The 22,717-nt window shown below is 45.0% G+C and overlaps 1 protein-coding gene across 1 annotated transcript; it reads right to left on the bottom strand.

The window, feature by feature from the left end:
- Positions 1–5,197: 5,197 nt before the first annotated feature.
- Positions 5,198–22,604, bottom strand: LOC133561149 (calcium-activated potassium channel subunit beta-4-like). The gene is made up of 4 exons (XM_061914400.1): positions 22,332–22,604; positions 21,753–21,923; positions 5,791–5,918; positions 5,198–5,730 (listed from the first exon to the last, which is right to left on the bottom strand). Exons 1-4 carry the CDS (start codon positions 22,524–22,526, stop codon positions 5,436–5,438), a joined length of 789 nt encoding a protein of 262 aa, XP_061770384.1. The 5' UTR covers positions 22,527–22,604; the 3' UTR covers positions 5,198–5,435.
- Between the last annotated feature and the right edge of the window lie 113 nt (positions 22,605–22,717).

Below are 22,717 nucleotides of genomic sequence, written 5' to 3'. Positions count from 1 at the left end.
ATTATACAGTCATACCTGAAAGTCGAAGGGGTGTGGTGACCGCCAGTGTCTCTGAGGGAAGCCACGTTTCTCGACAAGGCGAAGCGAAGGCCGCCGTTAGGGCCGGACTGAGCTTTTTTTCCCCCTCCTCCACGGTGGAAGCATCCCACATTCGGGGGCGGCCGGTCGGAGGAAGCAAGAGAGTCCGCAGCTGCCTCTTTGACAGGTGCACGAGGAACGACGCAAGCTCCTCTCATGTCTACGGTAAAAGCCGACATCTTACCGCAATTTTCTCACCGAAACCTTTTAGGTGCATTCTGGGAAACTCTACAAAGGAATGGCTTCCATCCACTCTAACATATTTTGTGGAATAATTTCCCTTCTGGATCATTAAAATGTGTCTAAGTCTAAGATGGTTGTCCTCTGTAAGTTCTCCTCTCTCCACGTAAGAGTGATAGTGACCATCGGTTTCTTGGTCACCTTTCTGACTATGGCCCTTCTCCCCCGGTTGCTCAGTTTAGACGGCTGGCCGGCTCTCGGAAGACTCCCGGTGGTTCCAAACTGTTTCCATTTAAAGAGGAACATTATCACCAGACCTATGTAAGCGTCAATATATACCTTGATGTTGCAGAAAAAAAGACTGTATGTTTTTTTAACCGATTTCCGAACTCTAAAAGGGTGAATATGGCGTTTTAAACGCCTTTCAATTGATAGCCTGGTAGTCAAATCAGCTCTGTTATTTTCCGTTTTTTCGACTGTTTTCCCGTACTTTGGAGACATCATGCCTCGTCGGTGTGTTGTCGGAGGTTGTAACAACACGATCAGGGACGGATTCAAGTTGCAACAGTGGTCAAAAGATGCAAAAGTCCCTCGTTTGTTACGCACACTTTACCAACGACAGAGATGGCAAGAATGCGCGGATATCCTGCGACACTCAAAGCAGATGCCTTTCCAACGATAAAGTCAACGAAATCACAAAGGTGAGTTTTGTTGATGTTATTGACTTATGTGGAGTGCTAATCAGACATATTTGGTCACGGTATGACTGCAAGCTAATCGATGCTAACATGCTATTTAGGCTAGCTGTATGTACATATTGCAACATTATACCTAATTTGTAGCTTTATTTGAGCTCATTTAGTTTCCTTTAAGTCCTCTTAATTCAATTTATATCTCATGACACACTATCTGTATGTAATATGGCTTTTATTTTTTTGCGGCTGATTCGTTTTTGTATTTCTGCTCCCTCTCCCTCACACGCTGCATCCAGCCTTTCCCTCCACCCACATTTAATGCCAAACAAACACATACCAATCGTTGGTTAGAAGGCGATCACTAAATGCGTCCTCCCGTGTCGCTGTCTGTCGGTTTCGCTTGTATACGGTTCAAAGTGATATGGCTCAATAGCTTCAGTTTCTAATTCAATTTCGTTTTCGCTATCTGCCGCCACACTCCAACCATCCGTTTCAATACATGCGTAATCTGTTGAATCGCTTACGCCGCTGAAATCCGAGTCTGAATCCGAGCTACTATCGCTATACCTTTCTGTCCTTGTTTCTGTGACGTCACAGGATAATGGACGGGTGGATATACCGATGGTGTAAATCAGGCACTTTGAAGCCGTTTTTCGTGATATTGCGTGATGGGTAAAATTTTGATAAAAAAATCAGAAAATAAAATAAGCCACTGGGAACTGATTTTTATTGGTTTTAACCCTTCAGAAATTGTGATAATGTTCCCCTTTAAGAATGATTGAGGCCACTGTGCTCTTTAGGACCTTGAAAGAGGTAGATATTTTTCTGTATCCTTCCTTGGGGCGGTTTAGCTCGGTTGGTAGAGTGGCCGTGCCAGCAACTTGAGGGTTGCAGGTTTGATTCCCGCTTCCGCCATCCTAGTCACTGCCATTGTGTCCTTGGGCAAGACACTTTACCCACCTGCTCCCAGTGCCACCCACACTGGTTTGAATGTAACTTAGATATTGGGCTTCACTATGTAAAGCGCTTTGAGTCACTAGAGAAAAAGCACTATATAAATATAATTCACTTCACAATTCACTTCACTTCCCCAGATTTTTGCCTCGAGACAATCCTGACTCGGAGGTCTGCAGACAATTCCTTCGACTTCATTCTTGGTTGAAGTCAAGTGTGGGACCTTACAGACAGGTGTGTGCCATTCCAAATCATGTTCTACCAACTGAATTTACCACAGGTGGACTCCAATTAAGCTGTAGGAACATCCCAAGGATGATCAGGTGATGCACCTGAGCTCACGTTTGGCAGCGATTTTTTTTTTGGATATCCCGCCTATTGACATCCAAAAAATCGCTGCCGTTGTGTCCTTGGGCAGGACACTTCACCCTTTGCCCCCGGTGCCGCTCACACTGGTGAATAAATGATGAATGAATGAAAGGTGGTGGTCGGAGGGGCCGTAGGCGCAAACTGGCTGCCACGCTTCCGTCAGTCTACCCCAGGGCAGATGTGGCTACTGATGTAGCTTACCACCACCAGGTGTGAATAAATGTTGAGTCCTACTTCTCTATGAGCGCTTTGAGTGTTTCGAAAAGCGCGATATAAATCTAAGTTGTTGTTGTTTTTTTAAAGGCTGTGAAAACTTAGGATAATGGGAATTTCCTAAAAAAAGAAAACATGTTTTCACATTGTCATTACGTGGTATTGTGTGTGGAATTTTGAGGACAAAAATGTTTCTCCAAGGATGTAACAAAACAGAATGTGGACAAAGTGAAGCGATGTAGATACTCTCCGGAGTAGAGATGCGCGGATAGGCAGTTATCATCCGCAACCGCATCACCAAAGTCGTCATCCACCCGCCGTCCACCCAAAATCAACATTTTATCAGGCCGCCAACCGCCCGCTCACAGAGCTATTTAAACCTGTTTCACAGAGTAATGAAGACAATTGGAGCCGCAAATGTTCTCGTGATTATCCTATAGCGTTCATCCTGATGACAAGAATATGGGCGTGCTGTGAAGCCATTGCCTTTGACACCTTCTACAACATGTACGAGCCGATTGTTGATCCGGCATCATGTTGGGTTCAGCTTCCGCAATCACACATACGAGATTGAAAGGCATACTGGGTGATACAGAGTACACTGATGGTTGTGATATAAACAACTTTAACACTTACTAATATGCGCCACGCTGTGAAGCCACACAATACAAGATTGACAAACACATTTCGGGAGAACATCCTCACAGTAACACAACATAAACGTAACACAACAAATACCCACAATCCTTTGTATCCGTGACACTTCCTGAATATATTTTACACCCCCACCCACATTACCGACGCATGGGAGGGGAGGGGGGTTTGCTGCTAGCGGGATGTATAAAATGCTCAGGAAGTGTCATGAATACAAAGGATTCTGGGTATTTGTTGTGTTGCGTTTATGTTGTGTTACTGTGAGGATGTTCTCCCGAAATGTGTTTGCCGTTCTTAATTGGTGTGGCTTCACAGCGTGGCGCATATTACTAAGAGTGTTAAAATTGTTTATATCACAACCATTAGTGTACCGTGTCACCCAGTATGCCTTGCAGTCGTGTGCGTGTTGCCGCGGAAACCACACACAACATGATGCTGGACTGACAAGCAGATCGTACATGTTGTAGAAGGCAACAAGATCAATGGCTTCTTATCACGCCCTAATACTTATCTGGGTGACTGCCGGCAGTCATTCAAGAGAATAATAGCGTCTCCTATTGACTTCCTCGCTTTATGACACGGGTCTTAAATGGCTCTTTGAATGGTAAAGGATATCGATCTCAGAACCATCAAATATTTCCGGATGGTTCAACCGCCACCCGCCCGAATCTAATTAAAATCTATTTTTTGGTCATGTCAACCGCCCGCATCTCTACTCCGGAGGCTTCCATAAGCCTCGCTGCAAATGTAAACTTTTCACTATTTTAGTAAAAATGTACCTCATTATTGACGTCCACCTCATTATTGGTGGCCACGGGATTAGGTCTCTGCTTTTTGCAGATGATGTAGTCCTGATGGCTTCATCTGGCTGGGATCTTCAGCTCCCACTGGATCGGTTCGCAGCCGAGTGTGAAGCAACCGGAATGAGAATCAGTACCTCCAAGTCCGAGTCCATGGTTCTCGCCCGGAAAAGGGTGGAGTGCCATCTCCGGGTTGGGGAGGAGACCCTGCCCCAAGTGGAGGAGTTCAAGTACCTAGGAGTCTTGTTCACGAGTGGGGGAAGAGTGGATCGTGAGATCGACAGGCGGATCGGTGCGGCGTCTTCAGTAATGCGGACGTTGTACCGATCCGTTGTGGTGAAGAAGGAGCTGAGCCGGAAGGCAAAGCTCTCAATTTACCGGTCGATCTACGTTTTCATCCTCACCTATGGTCATGAGCTTTGGGTCATGACCGAAAGGATAAGATCACGAGTACAAGCGGCCGAAATTAGTTTCCTCCGCCGTGTGGCGGGGCTCTCCCTTAGAGATAGGGTGAGAAGCTCTGCCATCCGGGAGGAACTCAAAGTAAAGCCGCTGCTCCTCCACATCGAGAGGAGCCAGATGAGGTGGTTCGGGCATCTGGTCAGGATGCCACCCGAACGCTTCCCTAGGGAGGTGTTTAGGGCACGTCCAGCTGGTAGTAGGCCACGGGGAAGACCCAGGACACGTTGGGAAGACTATGTCTCCCGGCTGGCCTGGGAACGCCTCGGGATCCCCCGGGAAGAGCTAGACGAAGTGGCTGGAGATAGGGAAGTCTGGGCTTCCCTGCTTAGGCTGTTGCCCCCGCGACCCAACCTCGGATAAGCGGAAGATGATGGATGGATGGATGGATGGATGGATTATTGACGTCCAATAATTACCTTTGTGTGTGTGCACTTGCAAAACATCCAATCTAAGCCCCGCCCCCTCACTCCCGCTTAGACGACTGATTTATCCATCCATCCATTTTCTACCGCTTATTCCCTTTCGGGGTTGCGGGGGGCGCTGGCGCCTATCTCAGCTACAATCGGGCGGAAGGCGGGGTACACCCTGAACAAGTCGCCACCTCATCACAGGGCCAACACAGATAGACAGACAACATTCACACTCACATTCACACACTAGGGCCAATTTAGTGTTGCCAATCAACCTATCCCCAGGTGCATGTCTTTGGAAGTGGGAGGAAGCCGGAGTACCCGGAGGGAACCCACGCATTCACGGGGAGAACATGCAAACTCCACACAGAAAGACCCCGAGCCTGATAAAGACTTTTATTCAAAGGTGTATTAGGCACTGCAAGCGGCTACCAGGGTCACATGGTACAGAAAGAGGGCGGAGCCACAGACCGACAAACAGGACCTGAGTTGAAACATTCAAACTTCGAAGCGCTACATGTCGGCGTCCAAAATGGACAACCCTTAAGAACAGGAAGTGAGGAAAAAGATCACGTGACACTACGTCTTTGAGGTCCGGCGGGTGGAAAAAAATCCTCCCCTCAATGTTCTCGCTCGCGGCGCCGCACGGAGAACAGCGGACTGGACGACAACAGCAGCTCGGGGTCGAAGTTCGTGTCCGCGTTCTCGCCAAAGCAGCGCGCCCTCGCCGCTTCCCTGCACGAGCGGTAGGAGGACTTCCTGTTCTGGAGCGCCTCGGCGCGCACGGCGAGGGTGCGCGCGCACACCGTCAGCAGCACGATGAGCGCGCCCAGGAACAGCGACGCCGCGGGCCACAGGAAGCAGTGCAGCAGCACGACGGCGTCTTGCGAGCGCCGCCACAGGACGTCGTCGGGCCTGCGAAGACAGCGGTAAAGGAGCTTCCTGCGGCCGCCACGGTGCGACGTGCACACTCACCTCCTGTGCTGGTTGAAAAAGCAGGTGAAGCTCTGACCCGCCAGCTGCCGGTTGAAGTACTCCTCCCACCGGAGGACGCTCTCGAGGTTCTTCCGGTTGTCACGTTCACACGGCGGGACGTAGGAACACTGGACAAACCACAACTTACACTTTCTTCTACGTTTAGGTCGCAATTTACTTGCATGTACAAACCCCGTTAACATATGAGTTGGGGAATTGTGTTAGATGTAAAATATAAACGGAATACAAGGATTTTTCAAATTATTTTCAACCCATATTCAGTTGAATATGCTACAAAGACAACATATTTGACGTTCATACTGATAAACATTTTTTTTTTTGCCAATAATCATTAACTTTAGAATTTGATGCCAGCAACACGTGATAAAGAAGTTGGGAAAGGTGGCAATAAATACTGATAAAGTTGACAAATGCTCATCAAACACTTATTTGGAACATCCCACAGGTGTGCAGGCTGATTGGGAACAGGTGGGTGCCATGATTGGGTATAAAAGCCACTTCCATGAAATGCTAAGTAATTCACAAACAAGGATGGGGCGAGGGTCACCAATTTGTAAGCAAATTGTCGAACAGTTTTAGAACAACATTTCTCAACGAGCTATTGCAAGGAATTTAGGGATTTTACCATCTACAGTCCGTAAAATCATCAAAAGGTTCAGAGAATCTAGAGAAATCACTGCACGTAAGCGATGATATTACGGACCTTTGATCCCTCAGGCGGTACTGCATCAAAAACTGACGTCAGTGTGTAAAAGATATCACCACATGGGCTCAGGAACACTTCATAAAACCACTGTCAGCAACTACAGTTGGTCGCTACATCTGTAAGTGCAAGTTAAAACTCTACTATGCAAAGCAAAACCCATTTACCAACAACACCAAAGAACGAGATCATCTAAGATGGATTGATGCAAAGTGGAAAAGTGTTCTGTGGTCTGACGAGTCCACATTTCAAATTATATTTGGAAACTGTGGACGTGGTGTCCTCCAGAACAAAGAGGAAAATAACCATCGGGATTGTTAATGGCGCAAAGTTCAAAAGCCAGCATCTGTGATGGTATGGGGGTGTATTAGTGCCCAAGGCATGGGTAACTTACACATCTGTGAAGGCACCATTAATGCTGAATGGTCCATACAGGTTTTGGAGCAACATATGTTGTCATCCAAGCGACGTTATCATGGACGCCCCTGCTTATTTCAGCAAGACAATGCTAAGCCACGTGTTACAACAGCGTGGCTTGGTAGTAAAAGAGTGTGGGTACTTTCCTGGCCCGCCTGCAGTCCAGACTTGTCTCCAATAGAAGATGTGTGGCGCATTATGAAGCGTAAAATACGACAGCGGAGACCCCGGACTGTTGAACAACTGAAGCTCTACATAAAACAAGAATGGGAAAGAATTCCACTTTCAAAGCTTCAACAATTAGTTTCCTCAGTTCCCAAACCTTTATTGAGTGTTGTTAAAAGAAAATGTGATGTAACACAGTGATGAACATGCCCTTTCCCAACTACTTTGGCACGTGTTGCAGCCATGAAATTCTAATTTAATTATTATTTGGAAAAAAAAACAAAGTTTATGAGTTTGAACATTAAATATCTTGTCTTTGTCGTGCATTCAACTGAATATGGGTTGAAAAGAATTTGCAAATCATTGTATTCTGTTTATATTTACATCTAACACAACTCATAAGGAAACAGGGTTTGTATATGTTTAATGCCCCAAAGCACTCACACTATAAATTTAATATTTTATTCTTCATTTAAAAGCAAGACTTTTAGCTAATTTTGTAGGCGTACACCTAAGGCATACTTGCCAACCCTTCCGAATTTTCCGGGAGACTCACGAATTTCAGTGCCTCTCCCGAAAATCTCCCAGGACAACAATTCTCCCGAATTTCTCCCGATTTCCAGCCGAACAACAATATTGGGGGCGTGCATTTCACTCACAGACCTTTTAACATCTACAGCTTTTGGAGAGTACACAACTGCACACACAACAACAAGAAGGACATGAAGCAGAAGAACGAAGAAGAGACAGTCATGGCGACGACGAGTAAGAAGAAGAAGTACGCTTGCAAGTTCCAGAATGATTGAAAACCAGAATTTCAGTTCATCCAGGACAGCTCGAAGGGGAAGGGGTATGCTGCCTGCAAATTTTGTAGATCAGACTTCAACATTGGACACGGTGGCCAAACGGATATAGTCACTCTTGAACAATCAGAGAAGCACAAGGCGGCAACGCCCGGTACTATGGGCCACCTTGCTAAATGGAGACCCGAGGGTGTAACATATGCCGAGACAAAGATGGCTATGCTGATAGCTGCAGGTAACATCCTGTTCTCATTTGCGGATGTTTTCAACAAATCCGTGAAGTATATGTTCCCGTATTCAGAGATCGCTCGCCAGTACTCAAATGGCAGAACGAAAGCTACTCAAATAGTAAAAGGTAAGTGTTGTTTTTTTTTTTAAGTAAGCAGCAAGTACAGTACATTTAGTAGAACTGTGTTTTCATAACTGTGTACTGTACTATATATATATATATTTATATATATATATATATATATACTCTTCCCCCTTAACCCCGACAAATCTCTCGAATTCGGAGGTCTCAAGGTCGACCTAAGGTAACGAATTTTACTTTCTAATGCTAATTTGCTAGTGTTGCTAAAATTAGCATGCTAATTTTGGCATTATTTTTGCTTATTGTAAAACGATGTACTACTTTTATTTGTTGTACAGCGACCTTGGGTGCCGTGAAAGGCAACTTGACAGAAATATGTATTATTATTTCCCTATTAGGTATACACCTAAGAGTCAAATATTTGCTAGCAGGCTAACATTGTAGTTTAAGGGACGGCGTGGCGCAGTGGGAGAGTGGCCCTGCACAACCCGAGGGTCCCTGGTTCAATCGCCACCTAGTACCAACCTCGTCACGTCCGTTGTGTCCTGAGCAAGACACTTCACCCTTGCTCCTGATGGGTGCTGGTTAGCGCCTTGCATGGCAGCTCCCTCCATCAGTGTGTGAATGGGTAAATGTGGAAGTAGTGTCAAAGCGCTTTGAGTACCTTGAAGGTAGAAAAGCGCTATACAAGTACAACCCATTTATCATTTATTTATCAGTTATTTTGCCACGAGTACAATTACGATATTGTGTTACTAGATGCTAACATGTTAGCAAATCAACTATTAACATTAGGTCTGCGAATCTTTGGGTGTCCCGCGATTCGATTCAATATCGATTCTTGGGGTCACGATTCGATTCAAAATCGATTTTTTTCTTTCAATTTAACACAATTCTCGTTCAATAACGATTTTTTTCCCCATTTAAAAGGATTTTTCTATTCATTCAATACATAGGATTTCAGCAGGATCTACCCCAGTCTGCTGACATGCTAGCAGAGTAGTAGATTTTTGTAAAAAGCTTTTATAATTGTAAAGGACAATGTTTTATCAACATTTTAACTATTAAACGAACCAAAAATATGACTTATTTTATCTTTGTGAAAACATTGGACACAGTGTGTTGTCAAGCTTATGAGATGTGATGCAAGTGTAAGCCACTGAGACACTGTTGTTCTTTTTCATTATTTTTAAAAATGTCTAATGATAATGTCAATGAGGGATTTTTAATCACTGCTATGCTGAAATTATAACTAATATTGATATTGTTGTTGATAATATTCATTTTTGTTTGACTACTTTTGGTTTGTTCTGTGTCGTGTTTGTGTCTTTATTGCAGTTCTGAGTGTTGCTGGGTCAGGTTTGGTTTTGGAATTGGATTGCATTGTTATGGTATTGCTGTGTATTGTTTTGTTGGATTGATCCCAAAAAATTAAATAAATTGATTTTTCTAAAATGAGAATCGATTCAGAATCGCACAACGTGAGAATCACGATTCAAATTCGAATCGATTTTTTCCCCACACCCCTAATTAGCATGTTCACATAAATGTCCAGCTTATTTTACAGGTATAGACGAGATTTGAGATAAGAGTCATATTTTGTTATTGTCGTTATCTTTCTGTTAGCATGCTCACGTTAGCGTTCTATTTTTTTTTTTAATCTATCCATTTTCTACCGCTTATTCCCTTTCGGTGTCGCGGGGGGCGCTGGCGCCTATCTCAGCTACAATCGTGCGGAAGGCGGGGTACACCCTGGACAAGTCGCCACCTCATCGCAGGGCCAACACAGATAGACAACATTCACACACTAGGGCCAATTTAGTGTTGCCAATCAACCTATCCCCAGGTGCATGTCTTTGGAAGTGGGAGGAAGCCGGAGTACCCGGAGGGAACCCACGCATTCACGGGGAGAACATGCAAACTCCACACAGAAAGATCCCGAGCCTGGATTTGAACCCAGGACTGCAGGACCTTCGTATTGTGAGGCAGACACACTAACCCCTCTGCCATCTAATATACTTAATTGTTCGATATCCACACTTATACCAACATACATTATGCATTTCTAGATTCATACTACGTTAAAGTACAGCTTTGTTTTTTCAATATTAAAACCATTTCCACATTCATATGGTGGTGAAAAAACAGCCACCACAAAGGAGAAATGTGATGAAGTGGACGGAGGAGGCATGTGAGCAGTTGAGAGACTGTTTTCACACCACAGACTGGGATGTACTCTGCAGCCCACATGGTGAGGACATCGAAACTTGGACTGAGTGCATCACAGGACACATAAACTTCTGTGTGGAAAACACGGTGCTCTCCATGATGGTCCCGTGTTTTCCTAACAATAAACCCTTGGCCGCCACCGAGCTGAACTCTACTAAACGAGAAGAAGAGGGCTTTCACCTCAGGAAACAAGGCGGAGAAGAATCCAGCAGAATCAATAAGATCAGGAGGTTTAAAGGCCTACTGAAACCCACTACTACCCACCACGCCGTCTGATAGTTTATATATCAATGATGAAATATTAACATTGCAACACATGCCAATACCGCCTTTTTAGTTTACTAAATTACAATTTTAAATTTCCAGCGGAGTTTCTTGTTGAAAACGTCGCGGAATGATGACACGTTATTGGTTGGAGGGGACATATTAGCCCAGCACCACTTACGGCTAAAAGTTGTCTTTTTTCGTCGCATAATTACACAGTATTTTGGACATCTGTGTTGCTGAAACTTTTGCAATTTGTTCAATTAATAATGGAGACGTCAAAGAAGAATGCTGTTGGATTGCAGCTGCCTTTAGCACCGAGACACAGCCGGTGTTTCTTTCTTTGTTGTGTAGCTTTAACACAGAGCGGTCAAGCGAACATGTTTCTCTACGTCAACCAGCATGTTTTTTGGATGGGAAAATTGTGATATTGAGTCGGCTCTTACCGGAGACATCAGTGGATTATCAATAAATGGGTTAAATGGGTTGTACTTGTATAGCGCTTTTCTACCCTCAAGGTACTCAAAGCGCTTTGACACTACTTCCACATTTACCCATTCACACACACATTCACACACTGATGGAGGGAGCTGCCATGCAAGGCGCTAACCAGGGCCCATCAGGAGCAAGGGTGAAGTGTCTTGCTCAGGACACAACGGACGTGACGAGGTCGGTACTAGGTGGGGATTGAACCAGGGACCCTTGGGTTGCGCACGGCCACTCTTCTACTGTGCCAATCAATCAATCAATCAATGTTTACTTATATAGCCTTAAATCACTAGTGTCTCAAAGGGCTGCACAAACCACAACACAAACCACTACGACATCCTCGGTAGGCCCACATAAGGGCAAGGAAAACTCACACCCAGTGGGACGTCGGTGACAATGATGACTATGAGAACCTTGGAGAGGAGGAAAGCAATGGATGTCGAGCGGGTCTAACATGATACTGTGAAAGTTCAATCCACAATGGATCCAACACAGTCGCGAGAGTCCAGTCCAAAGCGGATCCAACACAGAAGCGAGAGTCCCATTCACAGCGGATCCAGCAGGAAACCATCCCAAGCGGAGGCGGATCAGCAGCGCAGAGATGTCCCCAACCGATACACAGGCGAGCAGTACATGGCCACCGGATTGGACCAGACCCCCTCCACAAGGGAGAGTGGGACATAGGAGAAAAAGAAAAGAAACGGCAGATCAACTGGTCTAAAAAGGGAGTCTATTTAAAGGCTAGAGTATACAAATGAGTTTTAAGGTGAGACTTAAATGCTTCTACTGAGGTAGCATCTCAAACTGTTACCGGGAGGGCATTCCAGAGTACTGGAGCCCGAAATGAAAACGCTCTATAGCCCGCAGACTTTTTTTGGACCTCCTCCTGCAGCAGCTGTCAAAAAAAGGCAGCTGTGATCTTGACTCCTCCGTGGCTTCCATCAAAGACGCTGGCATTCACCGCAGCCATCCGACTTGGAGGTATGACTTTACAATCTCACTAAAACACTATTAAAACAATAAGCGGTGAACAGGTGTCGGACACCTCAGTCACCTTGGACGTATCCTCGCTCATCCATGCGGACTGGACACTGGCCGAGAGTGGAGTCGGCTGTCTTGGTTGCTTTGTTGGGTCTGCTCCTGTCTCTGGCCATGCTCACTCCACCCCAGCGGACGATGGCGTGGAACACCGCAGAGGCCACCACAGTGGATATGTTTCTTTTACTTTTTATTCATAGCTGTATGCAGAAGTGTCTGCTTGTATCTTCTGCTTTAATGTCTTTAATGTCCTCTGTGTTCTTTGATGTTTGATGTTTCCCTCTTACACACATGTGAGAGGGATGTGTACTATGGCTATGAGTTGTTTTTTTTCCCGTGGCCTCAGTCTGCACCCCCTCTCCAGGGCTCAGGCTAAGACCGATTTTTATTTTTATTTTATTTTAATCTTCTATTTTTTTCTCCCCCGCCCTTGTTTACCTGTATCTCATCTTTTTTGTAAGGGGCGCTGGAAGCCGGCAGACCCGTCAGCGATCCTGTTCTGTCTCCCTGTAATGTTTGATCTTGAATGGGATTGTGGTGAAAATTTAAATTTTCCTGACGGAATAGATAAAGTACTATCTAATCTAATCTAATCTAATAAGAAGATAAGGGATCTTCAAGAATTATCCTAGTAAATTGTTGTGATTTTGGACTCTTCCGTTCCTTAGTTTGAGCACTTCCTGTTTATCTGGTCTCCATGGTTTCACATTGGTTCCACCCCCCCTTGTTTTCGACGCACACCTGTTTTTCATTGATTGCTTTAGTATTTAGTCCTGCCTGCTACCTCAGTTCCTTCTGGTTGGTTTGTTTGCTACTTGCAACACGCACGTTGGTTATTCTTTTTGTAATCACTATTGCTAAGTCTCGCCTTAGCTTCGCGTACCCACTGCACCTCTATTCCTGTACTCTGCTCTCGTTGCTAATTATTAGCCTAGCTCTCCGTGCGTTCGGCACGCCTTTTATTTATATTTTGTACCAGTGTTATTTTATGTTTTGTATTAAATCTCATCTTACCTGCAATTCCTGCCTGTCCTGGTCCTCTTGCATCCCTGGGGTAGCAACACGCATCCATTATGCCTCGCCATCGTGTCAGTAAATGTGTCTAATTACATCTGAAACGCTCACACTGCTGCCACACGGAGCCGTCGCTTTTTCTTTTTTTTTTTGTGCTTCTCTCTATTTTATCCACAAATCTTTCATCCTCGCTCAAATTAATGGGGAAATCATCACTTTCTCGGTCCGAATAGCTCTCGCTGCTTGAGGCTACGATTATAAACAATGTTCAGATTTGAGGAGCCCTCACACCGGTGACGTCACGCGCACATCGTCTGCTACTTCCGGTGAAGGCAAGGCTTTTTTATTAGCAACCAAAAGTTGCGAACTTTATCGTCGATGTTCTCTACTAAATCCTTTCAGCAAAAATATGGCAATATCGCGAAATGATCAAGTATGACACATAGAATGGAGCTGCTATCCCCGTTTAAATAAGAAAATCTCATTTCAGTAGGCCTTTAAGAAAGAAAAAAACAAAAAACGGAACAACGGCAGGAGCAAAATAACATCCGTGAAGTGTGGACCAGCTTGAGACAGATTTAAGGTCATGGAGGAGGTGGAAGTGGTTACAAGGTTTTCTGGCAATCAAGAGTGGGCCAACAACCTCAATGTTTTTTTCAACAGGTTTGACTGTGGCCCCACTGAAACCCTTTCGGATCCACACCACTCCACACTTGCCCAGTTGTTTTGTTTACACTTTTCTAACAGACCCTTCTTAGTCAGCCCCCCAGTACCCACCAACCCAGTTTACCGCACCCAACAGTCTGGGTCAAGTGAGGAGAGAGTTGGGAAGAAACAAGGTCAGGATGTCTACAAACCCAGATGACATCAGTTCCGGGCTACTCAAGGACTGTGCGAACCAGTTAGTGGTTGTGGTTCATTACATTTTTAACCTGAGCCTCCGCCTGGAAAAAGTCCGTACACTCTGGAAGTCCTCCTATGCGGCTCCAAACCCTAAAACACCTCATCCCAAGACAGGGTATCTGCAGGTTTCAGCAAGTCAAATTTAAGACCTTTTTAATGCCACCTTGAATGAAATTTAAGACCGAAAAAAATAATAAAAAATCTATAAATATAAGCGATGGTTGGGGATCCCACTGTACTACAACCTCGATGACAATCAGTCAAGTTTACTTTTTGTATGTTTATCAATAAACAAACTGATAAGCAGGGCTTCACGGTGGCAGAGGGGTTAGAATAGAATAGAATAGAATAGAGTTTTATTGTCATTATTGCAATGAACAGGTTCAAAGAACAACGAAATTGGAGCAGCTCCTCCTAAGGTGCATATACAATATGGTAGTATAAATTTAAAAAAATAAATAAAATAAATAAATAAATAAAAAATAAATAAAAAAAAAAAGATAGAGATGACAGATGTATCTATGTATACATACATAAAACATTATTTCACATTGTAGTCCAAAAAAAATAGAAAAACATTTAAACATTACACATGAGGACAGTATGGACATATGGACACTCAGTGCCTGTTTAGTGCTACTATGGCTCTTGGGTAAAAGCTATTTTTTAGTCTATTGGTGCTCGCTTTTAGCACCCTTTTAGCACCCTGTAGCGTCTGCCTCACAATGCGAAGGTCCTGCAGTCTTGGGTTCAATCCCAGGCTCGGGATCTTTCTGTGTAGAGTTTGCATGTTCTCCCCGTGAATGCGTGGGTTCCCTCCGGGTACTCCGGCTTCCTCCCACTTCCAAAGACATGCACCTGGGGATAGGTTGATTGGCAACACTAAATTGGCCCTAGTGTGTGAATGTTGTCTGTCTATCTGTATTGGCCCTGCGATGAGGTGGCGACTTGTCCAGGGTGTAACCCGCCTTCCGCCCGATTGTAGCTGAGATAGGCGCCAGCGCCCCCCGCGACCCCAAGAGGGTATAAGCGGTAGAAAATGGATGGATGGAAACTGATAAGCACCAGTCTGCCAAACAGCTTATCAAAAATCTGGAGAGATCCAAAAACTTTGACATCCAAAACAAACAAACCAACACCAACGCCAGTAAAAACATGATAACCGAGGTGAGGGTAAAAAATAAATTACATTTGGTCAAGGATAGTGCAATAATAGTGCAAAACAGTATTATAACATCAACAACAAAACACTGAACACACACTCAAATGAGCCTCAGTTGGCTGTTCTCATTCACGAGTTCTGCCTCTTTTTTTTTCAGCTGACTCATTTTTTCTTTGTATCTCTTGAAGAGATACAAAGAAGAAATGAGTGAGCTGAAATCACTCACTTTTACTCAGAAACGTGCCCTGAAAAAAAAACTAAGACCATTGAGTACTGAATTTAAGGCCATTTTAGGAATTTCTAATAAATGTAATACTTTTTAAAGCCTTAATTTTAGAGACACGAATTTAAGACTTTTTAAGGATCCACGGATAGCCTGCAAGAAGCCGAACCAATTCAGACCTGTTGCTCTGACCTCCCACCTCATGAAAACCATGGAGCGGATAAACCTCAGCCACCTATGAGCGCAGACGTGTCAGCAATGGACCTCTTGCAGTTTGCAGACCTGCTGCATCGGCCACTCACCCACCTGGAGACCGCAGGATGTGCGGTGACAGTCTTGTTCTTTGACTGCTCCAGTGCTTTCAACACCATCCAACTGGAAGAGGCAGGAGCCAACCATCACCCGGCTGCATGGATCATTAACTACCTCATCGACCGGCTGCACATGTTCTTCGGATGTGGTAGTTTGCAGCACAGCACAAGGCACGGTGCTTTCACCTTTCCTTTTCACGCTCTATACCAGGGGTGTCAAACTCAAATACAGAGTGGGCCAAAATTTCAAACTGAACAAAGCCGGGGGCCGAGGTTAAACAAATTAACCTTTTAATATCAATCAATCAATCAATCAATGTTTATTTATATAGCCCCAAATCACAAATGTCTCAAAGGACTGCACAAATCATTACGACTACAACATCCTCGGAAGAACCCACAAAAGGGCAAGGAAAACTCACACCCAGTGGGCAGGGAGAATTCACATCCAGTGGGACGCCAGTGACAATGCTGACTATGAGAAACCTTGGAGAGGACCTCAGATGTGGGCAACCCCCCCCTCTCTAGGGGACCGAAAGCAATGGATGTCGAGCGGGTCTAACATGATACTGTGAAAGTTCAATCCATAGTGGCTCCAACACAGCCGCGAGAGTTCAGTTCAAGCGGATCCAAGACAGCAGCGAGAGTCCCGTCCACAGGAGACCATCTCAAGCGGAGGCGGATCAGCAGCGTAGAGATGTCCCCAACCGATACAGGCGAGCGGTCCATCCTGGGTCTCGACTCTGGACAGCCAGTACTTCATCCATGGTCATCGGACCGGACCCCCTCCACGAGGGAGGGGGGGACATAGGAGAAAGAAAAGAAGCGGCAGATCAACTGGTCTAAAAAGGAGGTCTATTTAAAGGCTAGAGTATACAGATGAGTTTTAAGGTGAGACTTAAATGCTTCTACTGAGGTAGCATCTCGAACTGTTACCGGGAGGGCATTCCAGAGTACTGGAGCCCGAACGGAAAACGCTCTATAGCCCGCATACTTTTTTTGGGCTCTAGGAATCACTAATAAGCCGGAGTCCTTTGAACGCAGATTTCTTGCCAGGACATATGGTACAATACAATCGGCACAATAGGGACCCAAACAAGTTTTTCATTGAATATTGAACAAGCAAGGCTTATATAACTTTATAGTGACATGCAAAATTGAGTTTCAAATAATAATAACAATAATAATACAAAAATATCAATGGCATATCAAATCAAATTTAAATAAAAATGTAATGCCTCTTTTGTATTTGCAGCCTTCTGAGGTAAATATCAACATTAACTTTTTCCAGAGGCTAATACATTTGAAAATAAAATAATGAATAATTCAACAATTCAGGCCTTTTTACTGCTCAGTTAATGTCGGGGCTCAGGTGGGTGGGTTAGGGGGTTTTATTGGTAGCGGGGAGGGGGGGTGTATATTGTAGTGGTCCGGAAGAGTTAGTGCTGCAAGGGGTTCTGGGTTTTTGTTCTGTTGTGTTTATGTTGTGTTACGGTGCGGAAGTTCTCCCAAAATGTGTTGGTCATTCTTGTTTGGTGTGGGTTCACAGTGTGGCGCATATTTGTAACAGTGTTAAAGTTGTTTATATGGCCACCCTCAGTGTGACCTGTATGCTGTTGATCAAGTATGCGGGCTTGCATTTACTTACATGTGTGTAGAAGCCACATATATTACGTGACTGGGCCGGCACGCTGTTTGTGAGGAGGAAAAACAGACTTGACGACAGGTTGTAGGGGACCCTAAAGGCAGTGCCTTTAAGGCACACCCCCAATAGTGTTGTCCGAGTGGAATTCGGGAGAATGGTTGCACCGGGAGATTTTCGGGAGGGGCACTGAAATTCGAGAGTCTCCCTGGAAATCGGTGAATGCGGTGTTACAGCGGCACCGCTGTATAGTACCGGCGGGCCAGCTCTAATGTTAATTTGATATTGCCTCAAGGGCCAAATGAAATTACACGGCGGGCCAGAGTTTGACACCTATGCTCTATACTTTAGACTTCAGGCATGACTTCAACCTCTGCCCATCTGCAGAAGTTCTCGGATGACTCCGCCTTAGTGGAATGTGTATCTGAGGGGAGCGAGCAGGAATACTGAGAAGTCATCTCAGGCTTTGTTGACTGGTGTGCACATAATCACCTGCACTTGAACACCAGTAAAACAAAAACGCTTGTGATTGATTGACTTCCGGCGGTCAGCTCCACCACCCACACCGGTGAACATCCAGGGATCAGATATAGAAATAGTGGACTCTTTTAAATACTTGGAAGTTCATCTCAACAGTAAACTGGACCGAGGGTCAAAGTCGCCTACACCTCTTGAGGAGACTGAGCTCCTTCGGGGTGTTCGGGTCACTGCTGTGACCTTTTACGACTCTGTGACTTCTGCGGTGTTCTATGCCGTCGTTTGCTGGGGTAGAGGCAGCACGGTCAGAGACTGGAACAGACTTAAAGGCCTACTGAAATGAGATTTTCTTATTGAAACGGGGATAGCAGGTCCATTTTATGTGTCATACTTGCGATATTGCCATATTTTTGCTGAAAGGATTTAGTAGAGAACATCGACGATAAGGTTCGCAACTTTTGGTCGCTAATAAAAAAGCCTTGCCTGTACCGGAAGTAGCAGACGATGTACGCGTGATGTCACCGGTGTGAGGGCTCCTCACATTATTTATAATGTGAGCCACCAGCAGTAAGAGCAATTCGGACTGAGAAAGCGACGATTTCTCCATTAACTTGAAGTGAATTATATTTATATAGCGCTTTTCTCTAGTGACTTAAAGCACTTTACATAGTGAAACTCAATATCAAAGTTACATTTAAACCAGTGTGGGTGGCACTGAGAGCAGGTGGGTAAAGTGTCTTGCCCAAGGACACAATGGCAGTGACTAGGATGGCGGAAGCGGGAATCGAACCTGCAACCCTCAAGTTGCTGGCACGGCGACTCTACCAACCGAGCTATACCGCCCCCTTGAGCAAGGATGAAAGATTCGTGGATGAGGAAAAAAAGGCGCCGGCAGTGGGAGAGTTTCAGATGTAATTAGACACATTTACTCAGATAATTCTGGAAAATCCCTTATCTGCTTGTTGTGTAAATAGTATTTTAGTGAGATTGTAAAGTCATACCTGAAAGTCGGAGGGCTGCGGTGAACGCCAGTGTCTCTGAGAGAAGCCGAGGAGCCAAGATCACAGCTGCCTTTTTGAGCTGCAGGATAAAGTCGCGTAATCCACTCAAGACTCCGGTAAGAGCCGACTTAATATCACAGTTTTCCCATCCAAAAACTTGCTGGTTGACGTAGAGAAACATGTTCGCTTGACCGCTCTGTGTTAAAGCTTCACAACAAAGAAACACCGGCTGTGTTTCGATGCTAAAGGCAGCTGCAATTCACCGCTTTCCACCAACAGCATTCTTGTTTATAGTCTCCATTATTAATTGAACAAATTGCAAAAGATTCAGCAACACAGATGTCCAAAATACTGTGTAATCGCGCGATGAAAAGAGAAGACTTTTAGCCTAAGTGGTGCTGGGCTAATATGTCCCCTCCAACCAATAACGTCACAAACACGCGTCATCATTCCGCGACGTTTTCAACAGGAAACTCCTGTGGGAAACTTAAAATTGTAATTTAGTAAACTAAACCGGCCGTATTGGCATGTGTTGCAATGTTAATATTTCATCATTGATATATAAACTATCAGACGGCGTGGTCGGTAGTAGTGGGTTTCAGTAGGCCTTTAATAAAGTGATTAAGAGAGCTGACGCCATCCTAGGCTGCCCACAAAACAGCATTGAGGTGGTTGACCAAAGAATGCTGACCAAGTTGACATCCATACTGTTGTATCTCACACTCAGTACTTCCTTCAGCATTAGACGGTTACATCCCCAGTGCATGAAGGAGTGCTACTGCAGGTCTTTTCTACCCACAGCTATAAGACGTTACTATGAACTTCTGTGATTACTTTGATTTTTTTATCGTGGTGTGCAATTGGTGTTTTTTGTTGTTGTATTTAATCTTCTATCTATACATATTAGTGAGCGATATGTAGTATTGCTATCCTATCCTACTTATCAGAGGTGTGGGCTCTGATATCTTTAGACTCCCATCCATCCATCCATTTTCTACCGCTTATTCCCTTTTGGGGTCGCGGGGGGCACTGGCGCCTATCTCATCTACAATCGGGCGGAAGGCGGGGTACACCCTGGACAAGTCGCCACCTCATCGCAGGGCCAACACAGATAGACAGACAACATTCACACTCACATTCACACACTAGGGCCCATTTAGTGTTGCCAATCAACCTATCCCCAGGTGCATGTCTTTGGAAGTGGGAGGAAGCCGGAGTACCCGGAGGGAACCCACGCATTCACGGGGAGAACATGCAAACTCCACACAGAAAGATCCCGAGCCTGGATTTGAACCCAGGACTGCAGGACCTTCGTATTGTGAGGCAGATGCACTAACCCCTCTGCCACCGTGAAGCCCATCTTTAGACTCAACTTGACAAAATGTAAAAAGACTCGCAACCCGACTTAGGCTTTAACATCGATGACTTGTGATTTCGCTTGGACTTGAGCCTTTTGACTTGACTAGACTTGCTACAAATATATTAGTCTATCGTTAAAAGGACTTCTCCCGTCCAAAGGCAAAACCTAGTAACTCACTTCTAGCTGATTTTGAGAAAACAAAGGAAAACCAATCTATCTTGATGCTGTCTTACAAAGATCTACAAAGTCATCAAACGTATAGATTGTTTTCTTGAGCTTTCATTTTCTTGCCGATTGAGCCATGGATTGAATCTGCTCTCATGAACGTGTGCCCTTTCTCCAGATATTTTATCACAATCTCGGGTGGGCCCCATTCTGCGTTTGCACATTGGGCAAGAGCCGTGTACAGCGTCCAGTTTTTTAATTTGACCTCCACAGTCATCTGCCCAAAAGAGTATGCAAGGGGAAGAATCAAGTACAATACAATGCAAGTGCTTGCAACGTCCTGGGCCAATCTTCCAAATATCCCCAGGTGCCTTAATATCACATAATCAGGTTGACAGTCGGCCCCAATTCGTGCAAATGTCTCATTAAAGACAATAAGGCGACTGACAAAGAAGCTCCGATTGGTCCCTTGAGATACTAGGTTTTTCTGTTGTATCTATGCAGTCATGTGGTAGTTGCTAGGTCCTGCCTTGCTTACTTACGGAACAAATTACAATATCGCATACACTAATGTAAAGCATATCACCTGGGAACTCCAAAATTATTATCAGCGCAGTTTTGACCAAAATTGAGTTACTGGGTTTTGCCTTTGGACGGGAGACTTGAAAGGACTCAAAACTCAAAAATGCAGGACTTGGGACTTGACTTGAGACTTTCCAGTCTTGACTTTGGACTTGAGGGTAAAAACTTGAGACTTATGACTTGCAAAACAATGACTTGGTCCCACCTCTGCTACTTTTTTCAATATTTATATTTAATATCGCATTTCAGTTCGGCTTCAGGATTGGAACATTCTCCGGAAATTGCTTCATCGAGTTTGCTGTTGAGCTCAGTCTGTGTGTGCGTAATTTAGGTATTAAGAAGGAAATTACTTTACTGATTAGGAGCAATTACTCAGTGGCCCCGCCTACTGGCTGTCATCTTTATCTGTGATGAAAACATGAGCATCGCGTGTGTGTGTGTGTGTGTGCGTGTTGAGGCACATGTCATTGGTCATTTAAAGACGCTTTACTGCACATCAGCCCGTCACTATGGCGACCGAGCAGCATGGATGACGCGCGCCGTCTTCCTCTATATTTACTCTGTTGCAGTAGCGACACAGCAATGTCATGGCTGCCGAACACCTCCATCCCCTGACCTCCCTCGGCCTTAAATGTCACACTAGCAGACACTTTTCCCAATGGCTGATGAAAAGTGGGCTGTACCTTGGGGTTGAGAACCAGCTGCTGCTCGTCAAAGTGCAACAGAGCTAAAGTAGAAGACTCGGAGTTGTTGACGAAGACCTGCAGGCAAGGATACGACGACGTGCCCTTGCAGGCCGCGCCACAGGTGAACACGCACGCAAATGTCTCCTCCGGACGCAACACTGACACCACCTACAGGAGGAAGCAGGAAGGGCACATGAGCAGAATTTATATTGTAGCTCAGTGATTCTCAAACTCTAGCACGTGTACCAATAGTAGACGGGGTCCATCGAGTTGTACGTCAAACAATCACTTGATTAAAGTACAGTGTTTTATTTTCCTTTAATTCAAACACAGTGTTACTGTCCAAATGACGTTTAATGAATACTTAGGCCTACTACGCTACTGTATTTTAATCTTGGTCATTATAGTGGTACTTGGAGAGCCAAGTGTTATCTGAAGTGGTACTTAGTGGAAAAAAGTTTGAGAACCACTACTGCAGCCACAAGAAAATCCATACTGTGCATCTTGGTTAAGTTGCAGAAAGATAAAGAAGAATAATCACTTGTGTTGCATGAAAATAAGAAAAAAAGAGCTCACAGTGCAATTGGCGCTCTTGCTGTTGAGGCTGTGGAGCGCCGGGCTGATCCAACAGAAACCCAGGATGAAGAGACTCAACACCCCGCACGCCATCAGGAACAATCCCAGCCGGATGCTGCGGTCCTCCGCCTCGGAGAACTCCAACGACACACGCGCCTTTGCCATGGCCGCCACACACACTCTCCTCCCCGGCATGGAGGAGAAAAAGAGGAGGGGGTAGAGGCGCGGCAAGCAAAAGCACGGCTGCTCTCTTGAGTCCAAATGTGTCCTCTCTGCTTCCCCTTCCCTCCCCACCCTCTCGCACGCACGCACACGCAAGATGAGGTAGGCTTGTTACATATTGGAGCTTTAATTTCCATCTTGTTCCCCGTGAGCTAATCCTCTGA

The sequence above is a fragment of the Nerophis ophidion genome, linkage group LG10 (genome assembly GCF_033978795.1).
Source record: "Nerophis ophidion isolate RoL-2023_Sa linkage group LG10, RoL_Noph_v1.0, whole genome shotgun sequence".
NCBI classification, from domain to species: Eukaryota; Metazoa; Chordata; class Actinopteri; order Syngnathiformes; family Syngnathidae; genus Nerophis; species Nerophis ophidion.
Note: the sequence above shows the minus strand (reverse complement) of the source record. Positions and strands in the feature narration are given on the sequence as shown.

Excerpts from the sequence above, each read along its gene's own strand:
- LOC133561149 (XM_061914400.1), bottom strand. The coding sequence starts at position 22,526 with ATGCCGGGGAGGAGAGTGTGTGTGGCGGCCATGGCAAAGGCGCGTGTG. Across the intron at positions 21,924-22,331 it reads GCAAGAGCGCCAATTGCACT|GTGGTGTCAGTGTTGCGTCC; the intron begins GTGAGCTCTTTT and ends TTCCTCCTGTAG. Across the intron at positions 5,919-21,752 it reads AGCTGGTTCTCAACCCCAAG|TGTTCCTACGTCCCGCCGTG; the intron begins GTACAGCCCACT and ends TGGTTTGTCCAG.